Here is a 22,062-nt window from a genome sequence, read left to right as displayed (position 1 = left end):
CTTATGACCCTGGTGTTGCCGCCCCCCCCCCCGCCCCCTACCTCTAAGTAACATCATTGCTTTTTCATATGGATCCCCATAAAAACACCTAAAGCAGGCACTTGTTTTTAATCCTCCACCAAGGATATTTTTTTAATGATTTAAGAGAAACATCGATGTGAGAGAGAAACATTGATTGGTTGCCTCCCATACACACCTCAACTGGCTATTGAACCCACAACCTAGGGGTGTGCCCTGACTGGGAACTGAACCCCACTACCTTTCGGTGCATGGGGTGATGCACCAGCCAACTGAGCCACCTGGCCAGGGCTAACACAGGCACTGTTGTTTTTTTTTTAATGACATTCTATTATAGCTATATTACTCTATTTGATCCCTTCTAGACTATAAATTAACTAGGACTAATCTACCTTTGTTAGGAATGTAACCCATTGTCTTACATCTACTGTATGCTCAGTTAATGCTGAGTTGAATTCAGTTTGATAAGTTATTTTAGGTAGATTTGTTTCCCTACTTGACTAATTTTTCCTGGCAGTTTGAGGTGGTTGTGGTGGAAGTTCTTTAAATGTTTTTAGTCTTAATCTGTTTGACATTCTGATGAATGCTGTCAACCAAGAAAAAAAATTTTTTCATATGCTCATTACAAATTTTGCATACCACTCTTGGATTGCCCCCTTAAAACCCTTGACTTCTGGCTTTCTGCTGTAAGAGAATGCTTCCTTTTTATTGAAGGGGAATAGTTCATTTTTTAGTATTATATCTTTTGGAGTAATGTTTTTCTTGACATTTGACTTTCTTTTCTTACTTTTAGGTAATACATTTCTTGATTGATTGGAGATTTGGTGATTTTTTAAAAATTTATCTTTTAGGTGTGAAAATAATGTTATATTTTTAAAAGATCTTTTGTCTTTTACAGATATATACTGAATTGTTTAAGGAAGGAATTATATGACATCTGAGATCTGTTTCAATATATTTAATTCTGTGGCAGTGGGGGCAGGGACTGAGTAAGAGTGTAAATGACACACCACTGACTACAATTGGAGCTGCGCAATGAATACATTGACTATATTATACTGGCCTCTCTACTTTTGCATATGGTTGGAATTTTCCATGATGAATTTTTTTTAAGTAAAATTTGGAAGTATTACAGCCACTAAAAAATTGTTGTGGTTTTTTAACAAAACATAATAAAGTAACTTCTCTATACTTGGAGTTAAGAGTATGCAATTATTCATTTAAGTGCTAAAACATTTACACCAAATCTACAAGAGCCTGTTTTGTGAGCAGTGCATTTCCATAAACTGTTCACATCACATTTTATCTTATCCACAAAACTAAAGGTAGGTGGCATTACTCAGTACTATGTCACAGGCTTATGAATATCTTACTGGCAGCTCATCTTCATCTTTTTTGGAAACTGACAAAGTATGATAATTTTCAGACAAGTCTGAACAAGGGGTGCAAATACATTTAGTTTAACTGAGAAAATCAAGATGTGAATGAAGTGGAGATACTGATTCTTTTTTCTACGTCTCATAAACCAAATCAGAAGGCATTTCCTTAAGAAAAAAAAAGAAAGAAAAGTACTAAAATGATTGTGAGCAATGTCAGCATTTTTAGGATAAATATATTAATATAGAGAAATCAGGACAGGTGTGCCCTTTACATCCTTACTCAGGGTTTTCTTAATTAAATGCTTATTTTGTCACCCACTTTTTATGCTTCTTGATGTTTAAGTTTCTTTTATTAGGTTTTGGACTTATTAAATGTCAATGTTTCCAAAGGCCAAAGTGTAAAATATTTGTATCATTTATAACATATCTTCCAAGACTTTGTTTGAAGTGTTTTTAGAGAATATTTAATTAAGTTTCAAAGCCAAGTCTTTACAATGTCTAAGGACAATGTAGCCAATCCAGGTTCACTGCCTGGTAATATTGAAACACACATTAGCATGCATACAACTTAGACTCGTGTTTATATTAGATATGTTACTGTGAAATTTAAAACTCTAGGCTGGTGCCTCTTGTCTGTGATTATAATAACACTGCTCAGTAATTAAAAATTAAAATAACTATAATATATCTGCATCAGAAGGAACAAGGTAGCATTCACCTTCCCAATAAATATATTTAAACCAGAAAGTGGGAGTTTTTATCTCTCATCATTTGGTTATCTATTGTAGGATGGTGTTCGAGTCCACAGACAAAGCAAGCCCTTAAAGCAACATTCATCAGCCTCTGAGTAAAATCTCTTCCTGGGAAAATCAAGCCTCCAACCTCCAGGATGAGATTTATATTCCAAGGCGATCTCCCTTGCTTTCAGTTTCTTCATATATAAAACAGGGATGTTAACTATATTTACAAAGTGACGTTGAGCATCTTTGAGGATACCCTGTGAACTATAAAATGTTATATACAAATGAATTGTTATTTTTAGGCAAGTCTGTCTATTTTTTGCAGTTGGGAAATATATGAATAACAGAATTATGGGCCTAGTTGATCATTTTATAGTAAAATTGTATAGGCATTAGTATTTGTCATGAGCATTTCTACATTTTGGAAGATAAAAATTATTTCTGAAATTAAAGAGAGACTCACAGAAGTTATAATTCTAGTAATTATATCTCAGGATTGACATTATTTTTTACATTAATAAGAAACTTGGTGTGCATCTATTATATTCAGTGAATCCCTAGAGACTTACACTGTCCTCCCGGAGGCAGGCCAGCCCCTGAAACAACGGGGAGCAGGGTAATCAGCTCTGCCCTGTTGGGTCAGCCCATAGGTTAGGCACCTTTGAGGATTTACCTTTCATGTTTAAGTGGCTCTCTGGCTCCTGCCAAACTTTCAGCTCAAGTTTCAACAATGTTGTTACTCTTCTACCCACCCACCCTGCTGCTTGCTCCTGGAATGCCCTCCTCCACCCATTTCTGCATATCAAATTTTACTCAAATCATTCTCAGCTCAAATGACCCCTCCTCCACAGAGCCTTCTCCAGTTCCCAGCCAAGGCACTACAGACAAAAGGGTGGAGAGCTCAGTGGAAGGGCTGATTCCTGGAGAAAGTGATATTTTGAAGTGGGTCTGTAAGGATTGGTGAATTAGAACAGGCAAGCCAGAAAATGGAGAGTATTAAAGCGAGAACAACCCGCCCTCCCCCCAAAAGAAAACTGTAAAATATATAATAAATATTTTAGAAGTAAATATTGGCTGTAATTTTATGGCCAACTATTCTAGAAATAGAAATGATTTCATTCAAAGGCATGTTTCCCTCAATATGTCAACTTTTAAAATCATAAAATTGGTAGAGTATATTTTAAACCTGTGATGGTATGTTCATGTTCCCGAGCAATGTATAAAATGTGACATCACAAGTTTAAGGCTACACTGAAATGTATAAATCGGTATCTTCAGAATTGATGGAAATAGGAAAGATGATAATGAACATCATGAAAAGAAACAATGAAAGAGAAAAACATATACTTAATAGAATATTTTGCCCTTGAGTACAAAGTAACTTGAAATTATCCAAAAATAGCTGGCATATAAATAACCAAAACAGCTAGAAAATAAAATGAGTAGGAAATTCTTTGTAAAGTTTTTTTTTTTTTTTTTTGCAAATGAAATGTCTGAATAGATATTCAAACAAGGAACCTGATCTTTACCCTAAAGGAATTTCAGGACTTGTTATTCTCTTAATTTGACTTTTTTCCAATTGGTCTTTTTCCTTTTTATGCTACTTTTGTAGATGAATGTAATAAAGAGGTTGCTGAAGCAGTTGAACCTGAGAGGTACAACTCAGGGATTTAATAATCAGATTAATGTGAACTATTTTAATGCAGGATTGTGGTTTTCATCAGGAGTTTCCACAGCACTTTTTCTTGGGGAAGAAAAAACTGATGATTTAGAATAATTTCTAATTTTCTTTTAAATATAAAATCTACCAAGAGTTGCAGAGTATACGCAAGAATACTTTTCACTGTTAACTCACTCTAGTGTCTATACTGAGGCTATGAGTCTGTCTCTTTGGCAAATATCTTTTGGGCAGTTAAATGCCAAGCGGAATGATTTGGCCTGTTCTAAGTTTGGCATGTGTTTAGTGAGGAATGCCAAAAAATGTTCTGATAGTCATATTTGTAAACTATCTTCTTTGAAAATAAAGGTTTAGGTAACTCACTGAATGAACCATTCTTTTGGCAAATGCCAAGGAGACAGTGCTTCCATTATTCTTTCTTGATTTTTATATTAGGTGCATTCTCCCTCTTTTTTTTTAAGTTTATGTCAAAAGAGAAAGAAAACAATTAATGATTACATAGAAGAAAGAATAATACCACCGTATTAATATTAAAGACTAATCCTTTGGCTATCTTTTATTCTCTTAATTATAGATAATAATATTTTATTCACTAGTAGGGAAACAATAATTAAATCTGTGAAAGGTATAAAACTTTTCTCTTTTTATATTTCACCTTATTTTTATATTTGATGAAGACTTAAAAAATAATGCTTAGATGTCCTGTTCTCTTTGAGGACTTCTAAATAAATTTCAAGAAAACCACTGGGCACTGGTGAGCGATGATAAGGATGCTAACTCTTAGCACCATATAGATTGTATCAGAAGCCATTAGAGGCTGTGCAGTTTTTGATACTCTGTCATCCTCTTCTTTTTCTGTATATTCACACAAAGGACTTTAATGCTTTTCAAACTAACCTTGATGGCTTCCTGGATTTGTGATTATTTTTAAGGAAATAAAAAAGAACATGACATGTGTTTCTCAGTATACATGGTAATAGAATGGGGTTATCATAAACAGGAAGGAAAACTGCAAGTTGATGGTAAAGGAATGGGATGCAGCGTCGGGGTTCAGGGGTGTAAAGATTGTGTTTTTGTTACAGCTGGGCCTCTGTGGGAAAGGATTTGATAACTGGCTCCTGTAGTAACAGAAACTATGGTGCCACAGATTTCCTACTATTTACATGTTCCTGAGAGCAGGATTTTTGTTAAATCCTCTCACCAAAGACTTTTTTTTTTTTTCCTTAATAGAGAGTCATGTAAGATTATTTGGCATTTTGGAGGTAATGTCCCTATGACGATCCAGTTTATCAAGGGCTAAATAGATGTTAAAGTTAATATTTGTTCTCTACTCTAATTCCAAATCATAAAATCTGTGAGCTAAGTAATGAAAAGCTGCCTTTGAGAATCATATAAATAATTACCCAAGACACGGCAACAAACTTCAGTTGGTTTTTGGGCAAGTGCCCTGAGTAGGGACTGAGATGATCAGAATCCAGCCCTGACTGTTCCAGGCATGTAAGCCCCGGAGGGGCAGGGACTTTTCAGCATTTATCTCTGCTGTAGCACCAATGCAGTGCATGACCTCAAGCAAGTGGTATAACATCTCAGAACCTCATTGGAGTGTTAGATGAGGGTCTGGGTTTAGGTTCATGGATTTCAGTTATGGAGAGCAATTATAAGTTTAAAAGTGAGAAAAAATCAAAACTTATTAAAACATTACTGGACACAACTGCAACTCAAGGCATCATGTGATATCCTTTGACATCCTAGAGACCGCTAATTCTTGTTAACTCACGTTGCCAGGTTTTTTGTGCAGTACTTAGGTCACACCTCCACTTGCTAGAAAGTGAGCACCATGCAATTTATCGGATTGGCCCTGCTTTATCCCTATTGGACTAGCACCAGATATATGTTTGCTAAATTAATACAAATGAATGATTCTCTTTATGTTTGAATTTTTTTCAAAAGTATACTTGAGAGAGTTTGTAGTACCGCTGTGCTGTTTGAGGTTTGTTTTGTTTTATTCTCTTAACTTAAGTTGGTGTATTCCGCTCCTATAAAATTGGCAGGGAGTACAGTCCCATATCGTCAGTGTGTTGAGTCCCATTCAATCCTAGGCTAGGCTTCCACATTTCTATCCAGTTCATGCTCTCTTCATTGTGAAAGAGACAGACATGGTAAGTAACTTTTCGGTGTGTAAAACCCTTCAAATAAAACTTCGTCTGCTAGACAGGCTTCAGCAGGTCCCCTCCTGGGAGAGCGGGGGCGGGCGTTGGGTGGGGGGAGGCTTGGTTTGAGAGAACTCTTAAGTGAGGAAATGTTTGGACGCCTGCCCACCACCACCTTTTAAGTATCCCAAAGGTCAGTTGCCATGTTTTTTAAGCAATTGCTCCAAAGCAAATTATCGCACTAGTTAGCAGTCTTGGGGTGTTATTTTATTCCCCCCAGAAGATTCTCTTTTCCTCTCTTGTTCGATTAAAATGCTGAGAATAGAGGACCACACTTTAGTCATTCTTGCCGTAATAATTTAACTTCTGAGTTCCCATTTGAGCTGGTAGTCATAAACGCTCCTATCAGTTTTCGGTCCGACACAGAATCAGAATAAATAAACTGACTTGAGAGCAGTTTGGGGTTCACAGAAAAATTAAGAGGAATATACAGAGATTTCTTATTTATCTTCTGGCCCTATATACATATTCTACATAGCCTCCCCCATTATCAACATTCCCCACTAGAGTGTACATTTGTGACAGTTGATGAATTTATGGATTGTTTGATAGCACATGGTCTTGTACATATTAAGTGCCTGACGTAAGTGTTCAACTCATTTTCTATACACACATATTATATGTGTATTTATTGCCATGTATACATAAACTTTTTCTTAAAGGATATATAAGACAGTATTAAGGGATTAAACATATTATTCTTCCATGGAGTGGGACTCTCTTTCATGAACATGAGCTCAGGAGTGAAAGACTGGGAAGTACGTTGACTTTATTTTTTTACTTCATACACTTTCATAGTGTGTTAGTTGTTTTTTGTTCGTTTGCTTGTTTTGCCATCAGCATATTAGCACTTTATCGTTTAAATGAATCAATCAAAATGAAATAATATAGAGACCATATTGCTTTTTATAACCTTAAAACTACAATATGATTAACAAATTTCAAAGCTGTTTTCCCCTTTAAGAAAGGTTTTCGATGATCCTAACGTGCCGCGTGGCGCTCATGGCTGTGACAGTGAGGGTGCGGGAGGATGTCATTGAGTCAAGTCATGTAACTGCAAGCTCTAATGCAAGACATGTTCGTAAAGTTGCACTTTGGTGTTGTATTAAAAAAGATAATAGAATTGGATTAAATTTGTTCTCTGTATGTAAGCCCCAAAAAGAAAAGAATGGAGGTTTATACTGTTAAAATGTGCATAAGTAGTCATTACTGAAAATTAGAATATAGATACTCTTTGCCTATTTTCCCCAATTTTTTAAAAAAATTTTCAACATGCTACACAGTGAACTGATTTTTAAATCAGTGATGTGTAAGAAATTATTTTCTCTACAATAAGTATTCATTTTTTCACATCTTTATGAAATAATCTGGTGGTGTGTATTATAATATATAAGGTGTATCACCATATATAAATGAGATAAACAAACATAATGGATAACATAAAACCATACGTTGGTAGATATGGACCTTCCAAATCCTCACCTTGTAGAATTTTATATGTACTCTGTTAATAATTGAATTGATCAATATATATTTTAAGTTGCTCTTTGAAAAGTATATTCATCACCTTTGAACACTGTATAAAAGAAGGGGTTCATAAAAATAATAATCCACAGGAGTTTTGACTAATGAAAACATTATTGGTGTAATTTATAATTATCCTGTATCAAAGAAATTAATTTGATCAGTAAATACTGGAACATATGTTTTTAGTCAGTTACTATATAACATTTTGTATTTGTGTTTTTGCTTTGATAAACATTTTTTAAGTAGAAAAATAATGGTCAATTTTATTTAAAAATTTAAAAATCTCTTTTCAGGAATCATAACTTAGTCTTAGGTATTTGTTTTGGAGTAGTAGAGGTTAGAACGTCTTTAAAAATCTCCCATCTTATTTTGCATGCACACACAATTTTTTCATTGTTGACTTTATTCTTTGCCTGACTGTGATCTTTAATAATATCCAATTTCATTTTATGGACTTCTGAATCTCTTCTCAATCAGGACTGTAATATAGAAGAGTATTTCCATGGTAGGAATAATACAGGTATTGCCGGGCATGGTCAAGCAGTTCACAGTTTGCTTATGCCAACATGTAGTCTATATTGGCAGCAGGAAAAAAGAATCCCCTCTTCTGATGTAGCAATAAGGACATTTAAAAAAATTAAATCTTTATTTTTAAAAATTAAATATCTTTTTTGCACAGAACAGTCAGATACAAGGAATATATTAACCAGAGTAACATATTAAAAGCATCTTGAAATCAAGAGTTGGCAGGTTTTGTTTTTGTTTATTTTCCTGGAGAGTACAATTACTACAGTAGGGTTATTTCCTCCTTCACAGATGAGCAAACCCGAAGGATTTGAAAGTTAATGGTGTCTCTCTCCGTGGCAAGCTTTATTCCTAAGCAGTTTCAGAATATACAAAATCCCTGTGTTGCTCAGATTCCTGGACTCTTTCCCTTAGCTGTTCCGCTTGCTCACGTTCATTTACTCCATGGTTCTTTATATACACACTAACCTTTATTTCATAACCATTTGAGAGCAGCCTGCATACACTTTGCCTTTGCCCCTTACTATCCTTTATTAATTCAGTGTGTTTTCTAAGAATAAGATACTTGTCTTACAAAACCACAGTTCAATAATAAAATTCAGTGAATTTAATACAGATACCATATTTATCACTGCAGTCAACCCAATGTCATCAATGATCCCAATAATGTTATGTATGTATACATACATATATATGTATGTATCTCTCCCGACCCACTCACACACCCTCAAGATTGCATGCTGCATTTAGTAATGTCCTTTTGGTTCCCTTTTAATCTGCAATAGTTTTTTGGTCCTCTTTTTTTTTTTTAAGACATCAACATTTTTGAAGAATATGGGTAAGTTGTTTTGGAGAAAGTCTCTAAATATGCATTTGTTTCCTTGCTTAAATTCAGGATATGTGTTTTTGTTTGTAATACCACATAAACACTATCCTGTCCTAAGTGTAAGGCATCTAGAGACATTGGATGGCTGTTGTATCTTGGTTAAGGTGTCTTGTTTCTCCACTGTGTGTAGTCACTGTTTTTCTTTTGTAATCGATGTGAAGATACTGTGAGGCTATGTAAATATCCTGTTAATCACGAAGCACCCCTACACACATACACACACATGTATCACACCTGTGTGTGTATCAGGGTATATTTAGCATACATTGATGACCCTTGCATGCATCAATTTTTGGTATAGTGATTGAAAATTGGTGATTTTCTAACTGCTGGTGTCTTCCTCCAGTTATTGATTGGCAGTCTACCGAAAGAAAAGCTTTTCCTTCGCTCAGTTACTCTCCTTGCCCTTGTGCACGGATAAATTTGCCTTCTTTTTTACAATGTTTTGAGTATGGGCCTGCGCATCTTATTTTTTTCATTGAGTTGTTATCCATTCCTCTCCTTAATGGTTTTGGTGCTCACATTGTCCCACATTATGCCAGTTAAATTGTCCTCAAGATGGTTTCTATGTTGTTTAGTCTATTTTGATATTTTTAAAAGCAATTCTATATTTTCTAAAACAAAATGTCCCAGGATCATTTTGAATCTTCCCTGCTCCAACTTGGAATCAGTTGTTTATACAAGAAAACTTTTCTCTCTCTCTCTCTCTCTCTCTCTCTTTTTTTTTTTTTTTTTAAGTAGGAGATGATTTTTAGATCCTATGACATTTCTTTCTATGCACAAATAATATTTTTATAATATTACAACTTTTGGAATTAGTTTGAGTTTCAGAAGAGGCTAAAGGATTCCTTTTTTATTTAAACATACAGAATTTTCTAATTGTAAAAGCTATAGATACTTATAGAAAATATAGACAAGTAAAAATAGGAGGAATAAAATGTCTCTAGAACCTGCTGCTTATGTTGACCACTGTTGAGTGCTCGTGTATTTTATGTAACCAAGATCATATCAGATATGTGGAATTTGTTTTTATTCTGTTTCTACTTAGCATGATTGCTTTCTCCAAGTCATAAAAATTGTATTTTTCAGTCATTTATTGCATTTTAAAGTTTGCTTTTTCCCTTTTTATTTTCACTACTGCAATATCTGGAAGTAGGGAACATTTGTCTATGGTACTTAGTTCCTTCTTTTTTTCACCTCCCTCTACATCCCAGATTGTAGCCCATTTTTTGCCCTCTCCCTAAATATCAGAGGATCTAAAATTATCGATGTGGAAATACATGAATTAGTATCAAAGACCGTGGGAAGGATTTATTTTGTATTCTAAATATACTTTTGATTTTAGCTACGACAAGCTGCTCAGTGATAAATTTGTGTTCTTTAAATTGACGTCAATATTTGGCAAACAGAAACGAGTCCTTCAGGGAAATATCTGCTTGTTTGCTGCTCTGGTATGTTTAGACCTGTGCGTACATTTTTTAACTCTTGAGAGCAAGGTCCATCTCTGGTTTTGCTCAATGCTGTTTCCTCTTTAGTGCAGGGTGTTCCAACCTTAGCACTATTGAAATCTTTGAGCAGATCGCCCTTTGTTATTGGGGACTGTCCTGTGCATTGTAGATTGTTTAGCAACATCCCTGGCCTCTGCCCACTTGATTCCAGTAGACATTGCCAAGTGTCTCCTGGGGAACAAAATAACCCTGAAGCAACACCACTGCTCAAGTACAATGCCTGACACACAATAAACACCCCAAAAATTCTGGCTAGATTGATAAATACACTTGAACCACAGCTGGACATTTCCTTGTTTTGTACCACAATTTCCTCTAAGTTATCAGAATTTACTATTTGAAATATTGTAGGTATGCAGTCACTATCAAAATTCCATTGTCTTAGAGCCAAAAATTCTACAGGCCTTATCTAGGAGAAAGAGGTTTTAGAGCATTTTGCTACCAAAATACTCCAAAACATTTTATTTGAGGGATGGGTTTCCTAAAAGCCAGAGTATGTTACAAAGTGTGTAGTGTATATATGTTTGTGTCTTTCACAGTGATAAACGTAGAATGACACGGGAGAAATTAGACCACCTGAAAGGTGAATGAGCCTAGTCAGTTGTTGCAGGAAGGAAGGATCTGGAGGGATTCCATCTGGGGCTAGTGGTAGAGCCCAGAGAAGGGAATGAGCAGGCCCTGGGGGCTTCTGTTTCTATGAAGAGGTTGTACATCAATACTGAAAATGTAATTTGAGTGACATTTCTATTCTTATTAAAAGGGAAGCAAAAAATCAACATTTAGAAATAAGAGCTATACTAATAAGTTTGAGATGTGATATAGTTTTGAGAATATCATAATGCAAATTTTGTCATGATGGCTTCATATCTTCTCAAGGAAGATTTAGAATGTAGTTAACTCTTAGTGCCCTTTATTGCACAACATAATTCCTTTGAGCTTTGATCATTCCTTCCTTATAAGGTAAGTTGCTCACAGTTTGTTTCCACTCTTAATGTCTCTCGCTGGAAAATACAGTTATAAATTTTTTAGGAGAAAACTCTTATTTCATGGTTTTTAAGAAAGATACTTGATATCAATAAGGATAAGAATGAAGGGGATATTAATATAAGTTATATTTTTATATTAAAAATGAATATATGATTTTATTGAGAAAATGTTTCTTCTATAGGATATGTTATTTTAAAATTTTAAGTTTTTTCAATTACTATAAATACTAAAACTTGCATAGAATTTGCTAGGAGATATAATGAAGCTTTTGTAGAGCCTGAGTGATTTTAATTATATGAGAGGTTGTTTATAACAAAATCATGATAAGGATATTAAACAAGCTAATGTTTTCTGGGCAACAAATTATAAAGTGTTATTCTAAGTGTACATGGAGTTTATTGCTATCGAGTGTTAATAATTTAACTTTTAGATGGCAGTGTAATTATTTTTGCTTCTTCTGAAAGAATAATGTGACAATGTTATCAACCCAAATGATTCCTGGATATGTCAGCTTTCTATAAAGGATGTTTTATGGTGTTTGTTCTTGTAGTTTTAGCTTTAATGGAAAAGAGATTAGCTTATAATTATGGGGATTTTTTTTTCTTTTTATGGTTAATAATTTCACTCATTTGAAATATAGAATAAAAGGTAATTCTTGAAACGCAACTAAACACAGACTACTTCATGAGAATGTTGCAGTGAAGTGGCTGAATTATATTATGAGCTTTGTTACTATATCTTCATGAAACAGTTTATACTTTGGGAATGATATTGCTGCCCCGTAATTTTTATAACCTTAGAATCAAATGTTTTTCCCCCCTATTGTCTTAAGTAATATTGACTACACAGGCAGAGTTTCACTTTGAAGATTGCCCCCTCCTCTCTTCTCTTCCTGCTGTAACCATGTGGTTTTAGAAATTTGGGCAAAATTAGTACACAGTTGCCATGAGTCCCATTTGTTCTGCTGACCTATTGTCATTCTTGGACCCAGAGTCTGTTTGGGTGTAAGTGATGGAATCTGCAAAGGACACAGGACAGTTAGAAAATTAAGAATGAAATGGAGTGAAATTGATCTGTTAGACCTAAAATCATTTCAGTTAAATCTTTCAATTTAGAACTTAAATAGGAATTTATTCAAAAAAAGTGTATTTCATTACTAGAGTACCTGCTTTCTAATTTTTGATTGATTGGCTCATTCTGTAATATTTTTGTGGTCTTCTTTTATCTTGTGGAGTCTCGAAGGAATATAGTCTTAGATAACATGTAAAATGCTTAAATCCATTTTGTCTTAATATTTTAACATATAATTTTTAAAAAGAATGTTTTAAACCTTGGAGCTTTTATATTTTGGTGGGACATGAGCTTATTTTGTCTGTGTCTTCGGCTTAGAGTTTTTTTAAGGAAGGCCGAATCATGATGTGTAAGTTGTACCACAGAAGAATTTATCTTTGAAAATTCTGTTAAACCCTGATTTTTTTTTTAAATTACATAATAAATTGTAATGCAATTTAATAAAAGTAAGCTTTTGACGTTGGCCTAATAGAACTATCTGCTACTTTCCCAGGTTTAAGCTAGCACATTTCCTTACTCAAAGTGCCCTTGCTTCTCTGTGGCCAGGGCTTCAGTGAGTGCCTTATAAAGGCTGACCTTCACTGGAGCAGATTATAATGTAGCGGGGAGAGCTAAATTTAGAGGGAAAGCAAGCCTCTGCTCCAAATAGTAACAGCTTAAAGGATAGAGACTTTTGGTGAACAGAGTATCTTCATTTAGTCTTTCAATACCAGTAGGTGAGTCTCTGTGTTTGTTTTGTTTTAATTTCTGGTGTCCTGTACATGAGAATCTCTCCATCGTTTTTATGTTTACATGCTACTGTGTTATTTTCCACATAGAATATATAGAGGGTACGAAACAAGTCCACATAATTAGGCTACGAAAACCCACACATTTGTCTTAAGAACTGAAGAAAGTAAAAATGGAGCTAGCAATTTTTCAAACAGAGTAATTCCCTCATAGGTAGGCTGTGTTTAGTGGTAATTCTCCATTAGCAGCAAAATAGAAACAAAGTACAAGGTAGAGCTAGCTGGGGGATCCTATGTGTTTATATTCTAGATCCTAAAGTAAAACTTTTAGAGAGGGCTCACACTTTTAAAATACCTTTTATTCCAAAATAAATGCATCTTTGGCGAAGAGTAACTCCTTCCTACTAGAGAAGTTTCATGTCAGTTGTGCCCTTTTTTCCCCCTATTTTTGTTTTTGCATTTTGGTGTGAGACGCCGGGTCTTTAACATGTACTTTTCTTTACTAACACAAGAAAACCTCTTATATAGTATTTGTTAGGGGGGAGGTGTGGACACAGAGAGAATACACACACACACCACTTGTTCCCTGATGAAATGCTTGCTGATCTCACACACATACACACATACATACTACTGGTTCCCTGATGAAATGCTTGCTGAACACACACACACACTACTTGTTCCCTGACGAAATGTTTGCTGAACACACACACATACAGACACACACACACTACTTGTTCCCTGATGGAATGCTTGTTGATCCAGAATAAATCAATTGACAATGCCAATGGGCACACTTTTGAATGAAGGAGTTTTACAGAGAATATTAATAATGCATTAGAAGCTCTATTTCCAACATCTATCAAATAAAATCAGATTTCACTGGTTGAGTTTATTACATTTATAACCATTTCATTATGTAGCTGTTGCCCTGTACACAAACAGGAGTCAGTCCCTCACTCTACCCTTGTTCTAGGACTGTACTACTATTGTTCCACCTGTCTCTGCATTGTGAATGTTAGGATTTTATCTCCAGAGGCTTTGCTTTTTAAGGGTAGGGAACCTGCCTTAGCCTCCTTTATTTCAATAAGCATGATATATTAAGTTCACTTTATAGGATTGACAAGAAAAAATTGTCTCTACTTAAGCCTTATTACTGTCCGGGTTTGTTACCTTATTTTTAATTAGTTTCAATTTTTGAGTTACGATTAAAGTTTTCAATAATAAACAGATTACTTTCTACATGAAGATAGAAGTTTTTCTTCTTTAGTGTGTTCATCAGAAGAAAGTTTGGTAATAAATTGAATAATAATTTTCCATGCTTAAGATTTTTTTTTTTTTAACTTTGAGAAATAAATAATTTACTTGAACGCTACAAATTTTCTTGATTGTTTACTGGTGTAAGTAATGGAGAAAATCTAGACATCTTCAAGTGACATTTTTTTAAAACTTCAAAAAAATTAAATAATTTGCTTGACATCTTGTTTGGTCTTGATAATTTAGGCAATTAAACATATTTTCAGATTATAATATTTATGCTAGCAAAGTTATTCTCAATTTACAAAACGGTCATATTTTTTCACTTTTTTCAACAATAATTTATTATATTTTTAATTGTATATTAAATCCAATAGAAAAATATAGAATGCCCAAATCTCTGCCCTCAGAGGTAAACAAATAAATGGAAGACTTTCTAGCAGTTTTTTTATATCTTTCTGAAATTTTCCTTGCATTTCAGGAAAGCAGATATATATGTCTGTTTTAACCAAAAAATTATGTTTTACACTCTTCTTCCACTTGTTTTCTACATTAGCAATGCCTTGATCATCTTTCCATGTCAGCACCACAGTTTATTTGACAATTAGTTACTAAATGCTTACATTTTACTCAGCATTATTTTAGGTGCTAAAAATACACGATCAAGTGAAACCTACAAAGTCCCTACCACATGGAGGTTACACTCTCGTGGGAGAAATAGACCATAGGCACACGCAGCATAATGAAACGGCAGGGGCTGCTTAGCACTGTGAAGAGAAGGAGGGCCCCTCTGCAAAGGAGGTATTTGATGGATGTAGAGAGTAAGGCAAGGGAATGACTGGGGTAAGACCCTTCCCAGGAGAGAGGTGACCACCAGTGGCGCACTGGAAGAAGAAACAGCAGTGTGGCTGGAGTGTAGTGGATGATGGAAAGGGCTAATTCCTTCTTCGGTAAAGCTTCATAAAGTTCCATTTGGTGGCTTGTTATAATTTATTTAAAGAGCCGCATGTTTATGAGCATTTAAGTTTCCATTTTTTATGCATCCAACATGTTCAACTGAATTTTTTTATACACACACTCACAGAGGTGTATCTGCATACTTGAGTTATGGGTATAACTGTAGAATAAATTTCTAGTACAGGAATTGCTGGAACACAGGTTATACACATGTAGATATTTGTAGCTATTCAACAAATGCTTCCCAAAAGTATTGCATGGAGTTTATCCTTTATGCCAAAGTTTACGTCTGAGGTTGCTTCCCGTCTTTTGTCAACACTAGATCTAGATATTATTAAACTTTTAAAACTTGCTACATCAGTAGTTAAAATTATATCACATTTTAAAAAGTAGATTTAGTATGGGTGAGATTAAACATATACCTATTAGTCATACATTTTTATATGAACTGCTTAATTGAAATGCATAATCTTTATTTTCTTTGTTTTCAGAAATTTTATGAATAAGCATCAGAAGCCAGTGCTAACAGGCCAGCGGTTCAAAACTCGGAAAAGGGGTAGGTTGTGTTGAGTGTTTGTGTGTGTGTACTTACAGTTCTAGTCAAAATATAAAATTGGACAACAGTTAGATTTATATGCTTGTTTCCAGCTAGCCTCACTAATTCTATTCTTTTGAACTCTGGGGTGGATAATCTGAAGTTCGGAGATCCAGCCTCAGAATTTCCAGTCAGTTAGGTGTTTGATTTTGGACAGGTCATGTAACTTGTCTGAGCTTTGTGCCGTATCTACAAAATGGGGATAATTGTATCTTTTCAGGTGGCCTCACTCTCATGTGAGGCTAGCTATGAAGACGGCTGATTGACTTTAGTGTTTTGGCAACAGCATTTGTGTTTGGTGTTTGCTTGCTTTCTTTCTTCCTTTTTTTTAAAGTGTTTATAGCAAAGGTTTTGAAATTAAAAGAAAAGTAAATTAGGGAAAGAATTTTTACCTTTTCAGAATGTAGGGAGTCAAATTCAACTTACTATAAATATCTTTAAAATGCAGGATATTTTCAAGTATCTTTTATCGTAAGAAGAGTAGTTTGAGGATGATTGGTAAAAGTTCTATTTATGTGAGTAGCTTCTTGTTTATGTTATGTTTATCTTACCATCCTTTCTGTGTAAAGAAATTTTTTTTTTATGCTCCCCTAAGGACATGCTTATTGATTTTAGAGAGAAGGGAAGGGAAGGAGAAAGAGAGGGAGAGAAACATCAATGTGAGAGAGAAACATCGATTGGTTGCCTTTTGTGGGTGCCCCTAATGGGGACTGAACATGCATTCTAGGCACATGCCCTGACTAGGAATAGAACCCTTGACCGTTTGGTTTGCAGATGATGCCCAACCAACTGAGCCACACTGCCCAGGGCAAGAATATTTTCAAATGTTTATATTTAATCAGTTTTGCATAATTGTGTAGAGATCCTTTTAGATTTAAGAATAATTGAGGCAATACTTGATAGGAAACTTTAAAATAGGAAACAAATGAAATTATTGTGTTAACTATCACCGAGGAAAGTGAAAAACTTTTAAGGAAATACCATGTCCAAAGATAAATGATGGCTGAAAATCTTTTTGAAGGCCTCATTGCTGATTATGAAGCATAATATCATGTAATGATCATTAAGTGCCAAATCATTGAATTGATAACCCATATGATATGCCCTTGGTATGTATGTCCAGTTGAAGTGTTGGGGCAGCAGCTGCTGCTGATGTTCCCTTGCAGTGCTGTGTCTGCGTGAGTAGTGAGTCTAGTCATAGAGGAAGAAAAGAAGCCTCACTCAGTGCAAGAGATCGTTTGGACTAGAATAATTTCCAAGGGTCACTACATAGCACTAAGGCTGAATTTGACTGTTAAGTGCTGCCTGCTGGAAAGCCTCACATTCCCACTAAACAATGAAAATTTAAAAATGTTAAAGTAACCAAATGGTTATTTTGGATGGTATTTCTGTTTTGCACTCTGCTTCTTTCAATTTTTTTCTTTTTTTATTGCTTTGTTTTTTGTTTTTTGAATCCCTGGCTCGTCCCCATAAGCTAAGTAGAAACAGAGCCTGAGCCACTGCCCTCTATTTAGTCCTGGAAGCTGGTACCAAGACCAAGCCCTACAACCAACGTGCATTCATTGTCTTAGTCTTTAAAGCAGTCTTGGGGGGGGGGGGGGGCTCTAAAAAAATCACCGTAGTTGATACCAAGGGACTTAATCAATAAGGAACGATATAGTTCAGCTAAGGTGTTGTTGGGCCTAGCAATGTGATAATATTTAACATATGCCCAACTCTGAGGTGCAGAAAGCCTTGCCATCCCCTGCCCGCCGAGGGAACGTGCTAATCTCAGACTGGATCTCCAGCTCTAGCTGCTTTATTAGTGCGATGCTGATTCACACACAGGAACTGAGTTCCAGAGCCAAGAGCCAGCCCAAGAATGTGTTGCACAACAGCAGACATGATTCGGCAAGTAAACTGACCTTACAGTCTTCAGCCTGAAACCGGAAAGGTCTTCTCCAAGTCGGAGCTGGTCTGCCTCTGATTCACTTGGGGAGCAAGATGGTGCCTGCGCGGTGTTGCTGCTGCGGCGCTCGCAGCCCAGAAGTCTGTTGCATATCATTTCTCAGTCGCTGGATTTACATAACTCAGGGCTGTTGGAGAGTTAAGCAGCACTTGAGCCATTTTGTGCCAGATGCTGACGGGGAAAAAATAGAGTCAACCTCATTTTCTACTCTCCGTAACTGAATTGCCTCCCAACATTTTATTGTGCGTTGGCTTTTCTTTTGCTATTATGACGGGGCCGACTTCAGATAAACGGTTGGCAGTTTTGTTAAGCTGAGGAAACATATACTGAGGCTCTTTCAAGGTCGTTTTGATAGACTGTCTTCTGAAGATCTGTCTTCAATTTGAAACTATTTTCATCAGAGCTAATTCTCTTCCGTGTACAAACTAGTACAACCGTATTTCTTATTCTTAACATCCAAATTTAACATTACGGTAGGATGCATTATATAGAACTCCTTTAAGACTGTCTTTTCCTTTATGAAATAGGCATACCTTATTTATGATATTTTCTCCAAAGGAGTTAGGTTTTCCAATGTGGCTTGTAGGAGTCTCAAAGAATGAAAAAATTCTATCCTGAACCATTGTTATGCTTAGCTAAATGAAATATTTAATAACTGAACTGACCTCCCTATAAATTTTATAGGGAAATTAGATTAAAATTAGTGAAAAAATAAAAGAGGCAATAAATGACCAAACTGCAGGCATCCAGAGTGACCATGTACTCGGGTTTCTCCCCAAGATTTGAGATCTGTGCAAGTGGTTTTGAATTGTTTAGATTTACAATAAGTGGTGTGAGCAACTAATCAAGTAAAGCTTTAAATGTGTAAATACATGTGTGTGTGTTTGTAGTTAGAAAACCTATGATAATTATTCACGTACTATATACCTCAGTGACCTTCAGAAAGGAATGTAGGTTATGTTATTTATCATTTAATTAACATGTTGGGAAAATACTATATGAACCAGTTACCTTAATTCCCAGAGAAAGCAATGTATGTAGATAATTTGTAGGCATCTGAGAGTGTCAGAAATAGGTCCATTCCTCTGTCAATATAAGAGCTCTTATGACTAATTCCTCAGTGTCACACTTGTGATTCACCAACACAGTATAAATTTGAGACCCTAATTATATATTCCCAGGGAATTCTGACCTGCCAAATGGAAACTCAAGGAAGCAATGGCATATTTTTGTTAGGATTTGTTAGTGTTTCTGCTAGACTGACCTCAAATGAAATAAGAAATTACATATATATTGTTTCAGATGAAAAAGTCTTTTGGTAAAATGTCTTGTTTCCACAAACCTCCATCCATATTCTTGCGATGTTCCTATACAGGAATTTTGTATTCCTCTGAATGGACACTTATCTTAGCAGGTGGGAATTTTGTTTTTCAGCCTGCAGAAGAATTACTAATCCCATCACGCCTCATGACTTTTTAAGATTCTTAAGCTATGAGTGATCATTTTGACCTAATGCATTATTGCTGACTACATATTGAGATGTCTCTGGCTATGATATGCTGTCTTCCTCCTTTTACTTTTCTTCTTCCTTGGCAAATCTTTTGGAAAGTATAACTGGAGGATGAAGACGTTTTTACACACAAGAGTTTTCCAGTTGTCTCTTGGATTCAAAGCAAAGCCCTCCACATGAATTCGTAGATAGTCTGTGTTTTACCTTACTTACCAACTTTTATTTTTCAGTGCCTTTAATTTATAATTTTCAAATGATCAAAGTCTATTCTACCACCTGAGTCAACATCCAAGTATGTTGTGGTGCAATGGGGGTGGCCTCAACTGATTTTGGAAGCTGGTCATAACACTTAATAAACAGCCTGTGGTCTCTGCTTCTTTACTTCTTGTGATATTTTCTATTTATGTTCTCATGGTACCTTTTGTCCATGGGGGAGAGAGAATTACCCTTTGGCTAGACCCCGAGTAGGGGGTGCAGTTTCCTTTCCTTGCCAGTGGGTTCCTTCTGCTCAGACTCATTCAGCTACCCTCCCCCTCACTCCTCAAGCTCCTTGTGATCTGTGCTTTAATGTCCCCATTCTCTTTTTCTCCCTCCACACAAAAAGACCCTAATTATATTTTTTCTGCAGTCAACATTAGCATGTTGTTGGCTGCATCATGTTTTGCTTATGGCACCAAAAGGACTTTTATCTGTTGTTCATGACAAATAGTGTTCTAGTTCATTTACTCTGACTTTATGGTATCTCATGCTGCTTGAGGCTCCCTGGTACTGGTACCAGTCTCCTCTGGTTGGTGGCTGTGGCATTAACCCATAATGAAGTCACTATAAGTACTCAGTCTGTGCAAACTGTTGTCTGGTTTTTAAGCGTATCAAAGCTCCGTGTGCACATGGTTTAAATTGTCAAACACTCCTGCAAGACATGTTAAAACAAGATGTCTTCCCCCCAGGAAAATTCTTTTCTAATTTTTAACTGCTTTTAATATTTACATTCATGCAGCCCAATAACATTTTTAAATGGCTATTTCTTGATTTTCTGTTGAAGGTATTCTATATGCACCTCCTGCTATGGTGACTGAGGATTCGACTCTCACTGCCCCCATCCACATGCAAACCTCCCTCCTTCTCTATCCTTTCATTACGTCACAGTTTTAGCTAGAGCATTGCGTAGGGTTAACATTATTGTGACTTTGTATATGCTAGTCATAGATGAACTGTTGTTTGATTACTTTTCTTTTGCTGAGCATCATTTTGTCTTTGGGTTTAATAAGTGTAGTAATTTTTTTTTTTTTTTGCTTTGTTTTCTATGCCTTAAACCCAGTCACCCCAACCTTCCCCTTCGTTATGTGGATCTCCTAATACAGACACTCGATGTTATAACATTATTATATAGAAGAATCCTTATATTATTATATTGGTAAAAGCTCTCCCAGTCAGGTTGCTGTCTAGGCCCGCTGTACAGCTGTCAGCTTACCGTGGCGGAACCGTCCTTTCATCGCTCTTCGCAGGAGTACTATTGCCCGTCTCTTGTGTTTTTTCTCTTTTTCCTGGAATCTCATTCATGACTTAAGATCATGACTGCAGTGTCAGCGTCAGTAGCTTTTTAAAAAAGAAATATCCGAGAAGCATAACTTTTGAGGCCTTGAATGTCTCAAAATATGCTTATTCTGCTCTTACACTTGATTAATAGTTTGATTAAACACTAGAATTTTAGCTTGGAAATAGTTTCCCCTCAGAATTTAGAAGAAATTTTTCTCTGGTTTGTAGTATTTCTGTTGAGCAATTTGTTGTCACTCTGTTTCTTGATACTTAATAGGTGCTTGGTTCTTTTGCCCCTGAAACTTCAGATAGTCGCTTTATTCCCTATATCCTGAGCAATCACGGTAAAGAATGTGCCTTGCTGTGGATCCGCTTTCAGTCCTTGTGCTGGGTGCCCAGACAGCCCTTTACATTTTTCAGTTCCGTAAAACATTCTTGAAACGTTTAAATAATTTCATTTTTTAAATTCTATTTTTATTATACATATTATTTCTACTCATGAAATGTTTCCTCTTTTTCATACCATTCTTTTCTTCTCCTCTCCCTCCTCCTCCTCCTCTTCTTCTCCTCCAACTTATTTTTACAGTTGCAATATCCACATAGCTCTCTAAAGATACATTCTTTTATTCTTGGTTATTGTATTACAGTTGTGCCAGTTGTTCCCCCTTTGCCCTTCTCTGCCCATCCCACCCCCAGCTCCCACAGTCAATCCCCACACTGTTGTCCATGTCGGTGGGTCATTCATACATGTTCTTTGACTGATCCCTTCCCCTTTTTTCTGCCATTCCCCAACCCTCCTCTTTCCTCGGGTGCCTCTCTAGAGATATTGAAGATAGCAAACTAAATTTTTTTGAAGTTGTGGGTTCATCCCTTGCCCCTCTCTCGCCACATCCCGACTTGTTCTCCATAAATTTGAATCTTAGATTTTTTTACCTTTAAGCTAGTCATTTTTTTATGTCTCATCTGACCTCTATTTTGCCATCTGTACTTCTTTTCAACAGT

General features: G+C 35.7%; 1 protein-coding gene across 2 annotated transcripts in view; it reads left to right on the top strand.

Annotated features, from left to right (window-relative positions):
• BZW2 (basic leucine zipper and W2 domains 2) overlaps nucleotides 1-22,062 on the top strand; it is a 56,836-nt gene that overhangs the window by 3,348 nt on the left and 31,426 nt on the right. The window contains exons 1-2 of one of the 2 annotated variants that reach the window (XM_090287140.1): nucleotides 13,164-13,245; nucleotides 15,963-16,027. In XM_090287140.1, the coding sequence (XP_090143266.1) occupies nucleotides 15,970-16,027 (58 nt within the window). In that variant the 5' untranslated portion in view covers nucleotides 13,164-13,245; nucleotides 15,963-15,969. Of the gene's footprint in view, nucleotides 1-13,163; nucleotides 13,246-15,962; nucleotides 16,028-22,062 lie in introns of those variants that run through there. The other variant, XM_090287139.1, reaches the window with a different exon arrangement.

The sequence above is a fragment of the Furipterus horrens genome, unplaced genomic scaffold, assembly GCF_987537825.1.
Source record: "Furipterus horrens unplaced genomic scaffold, mFurHor1.1.pri manual_scaffold_9, whole genome shotgun sequence".
Lineage (NCBI taxonomy): Eukaryota > Metazoa > Chordata > Mammalia > Chiroptera > Furipteridae > Furipterus > Furipterus horrens.
Note: the sequence above shows the minus strand (reverse complement) of the source record. Positions and strands in the feature narration are given on the sequence as shown.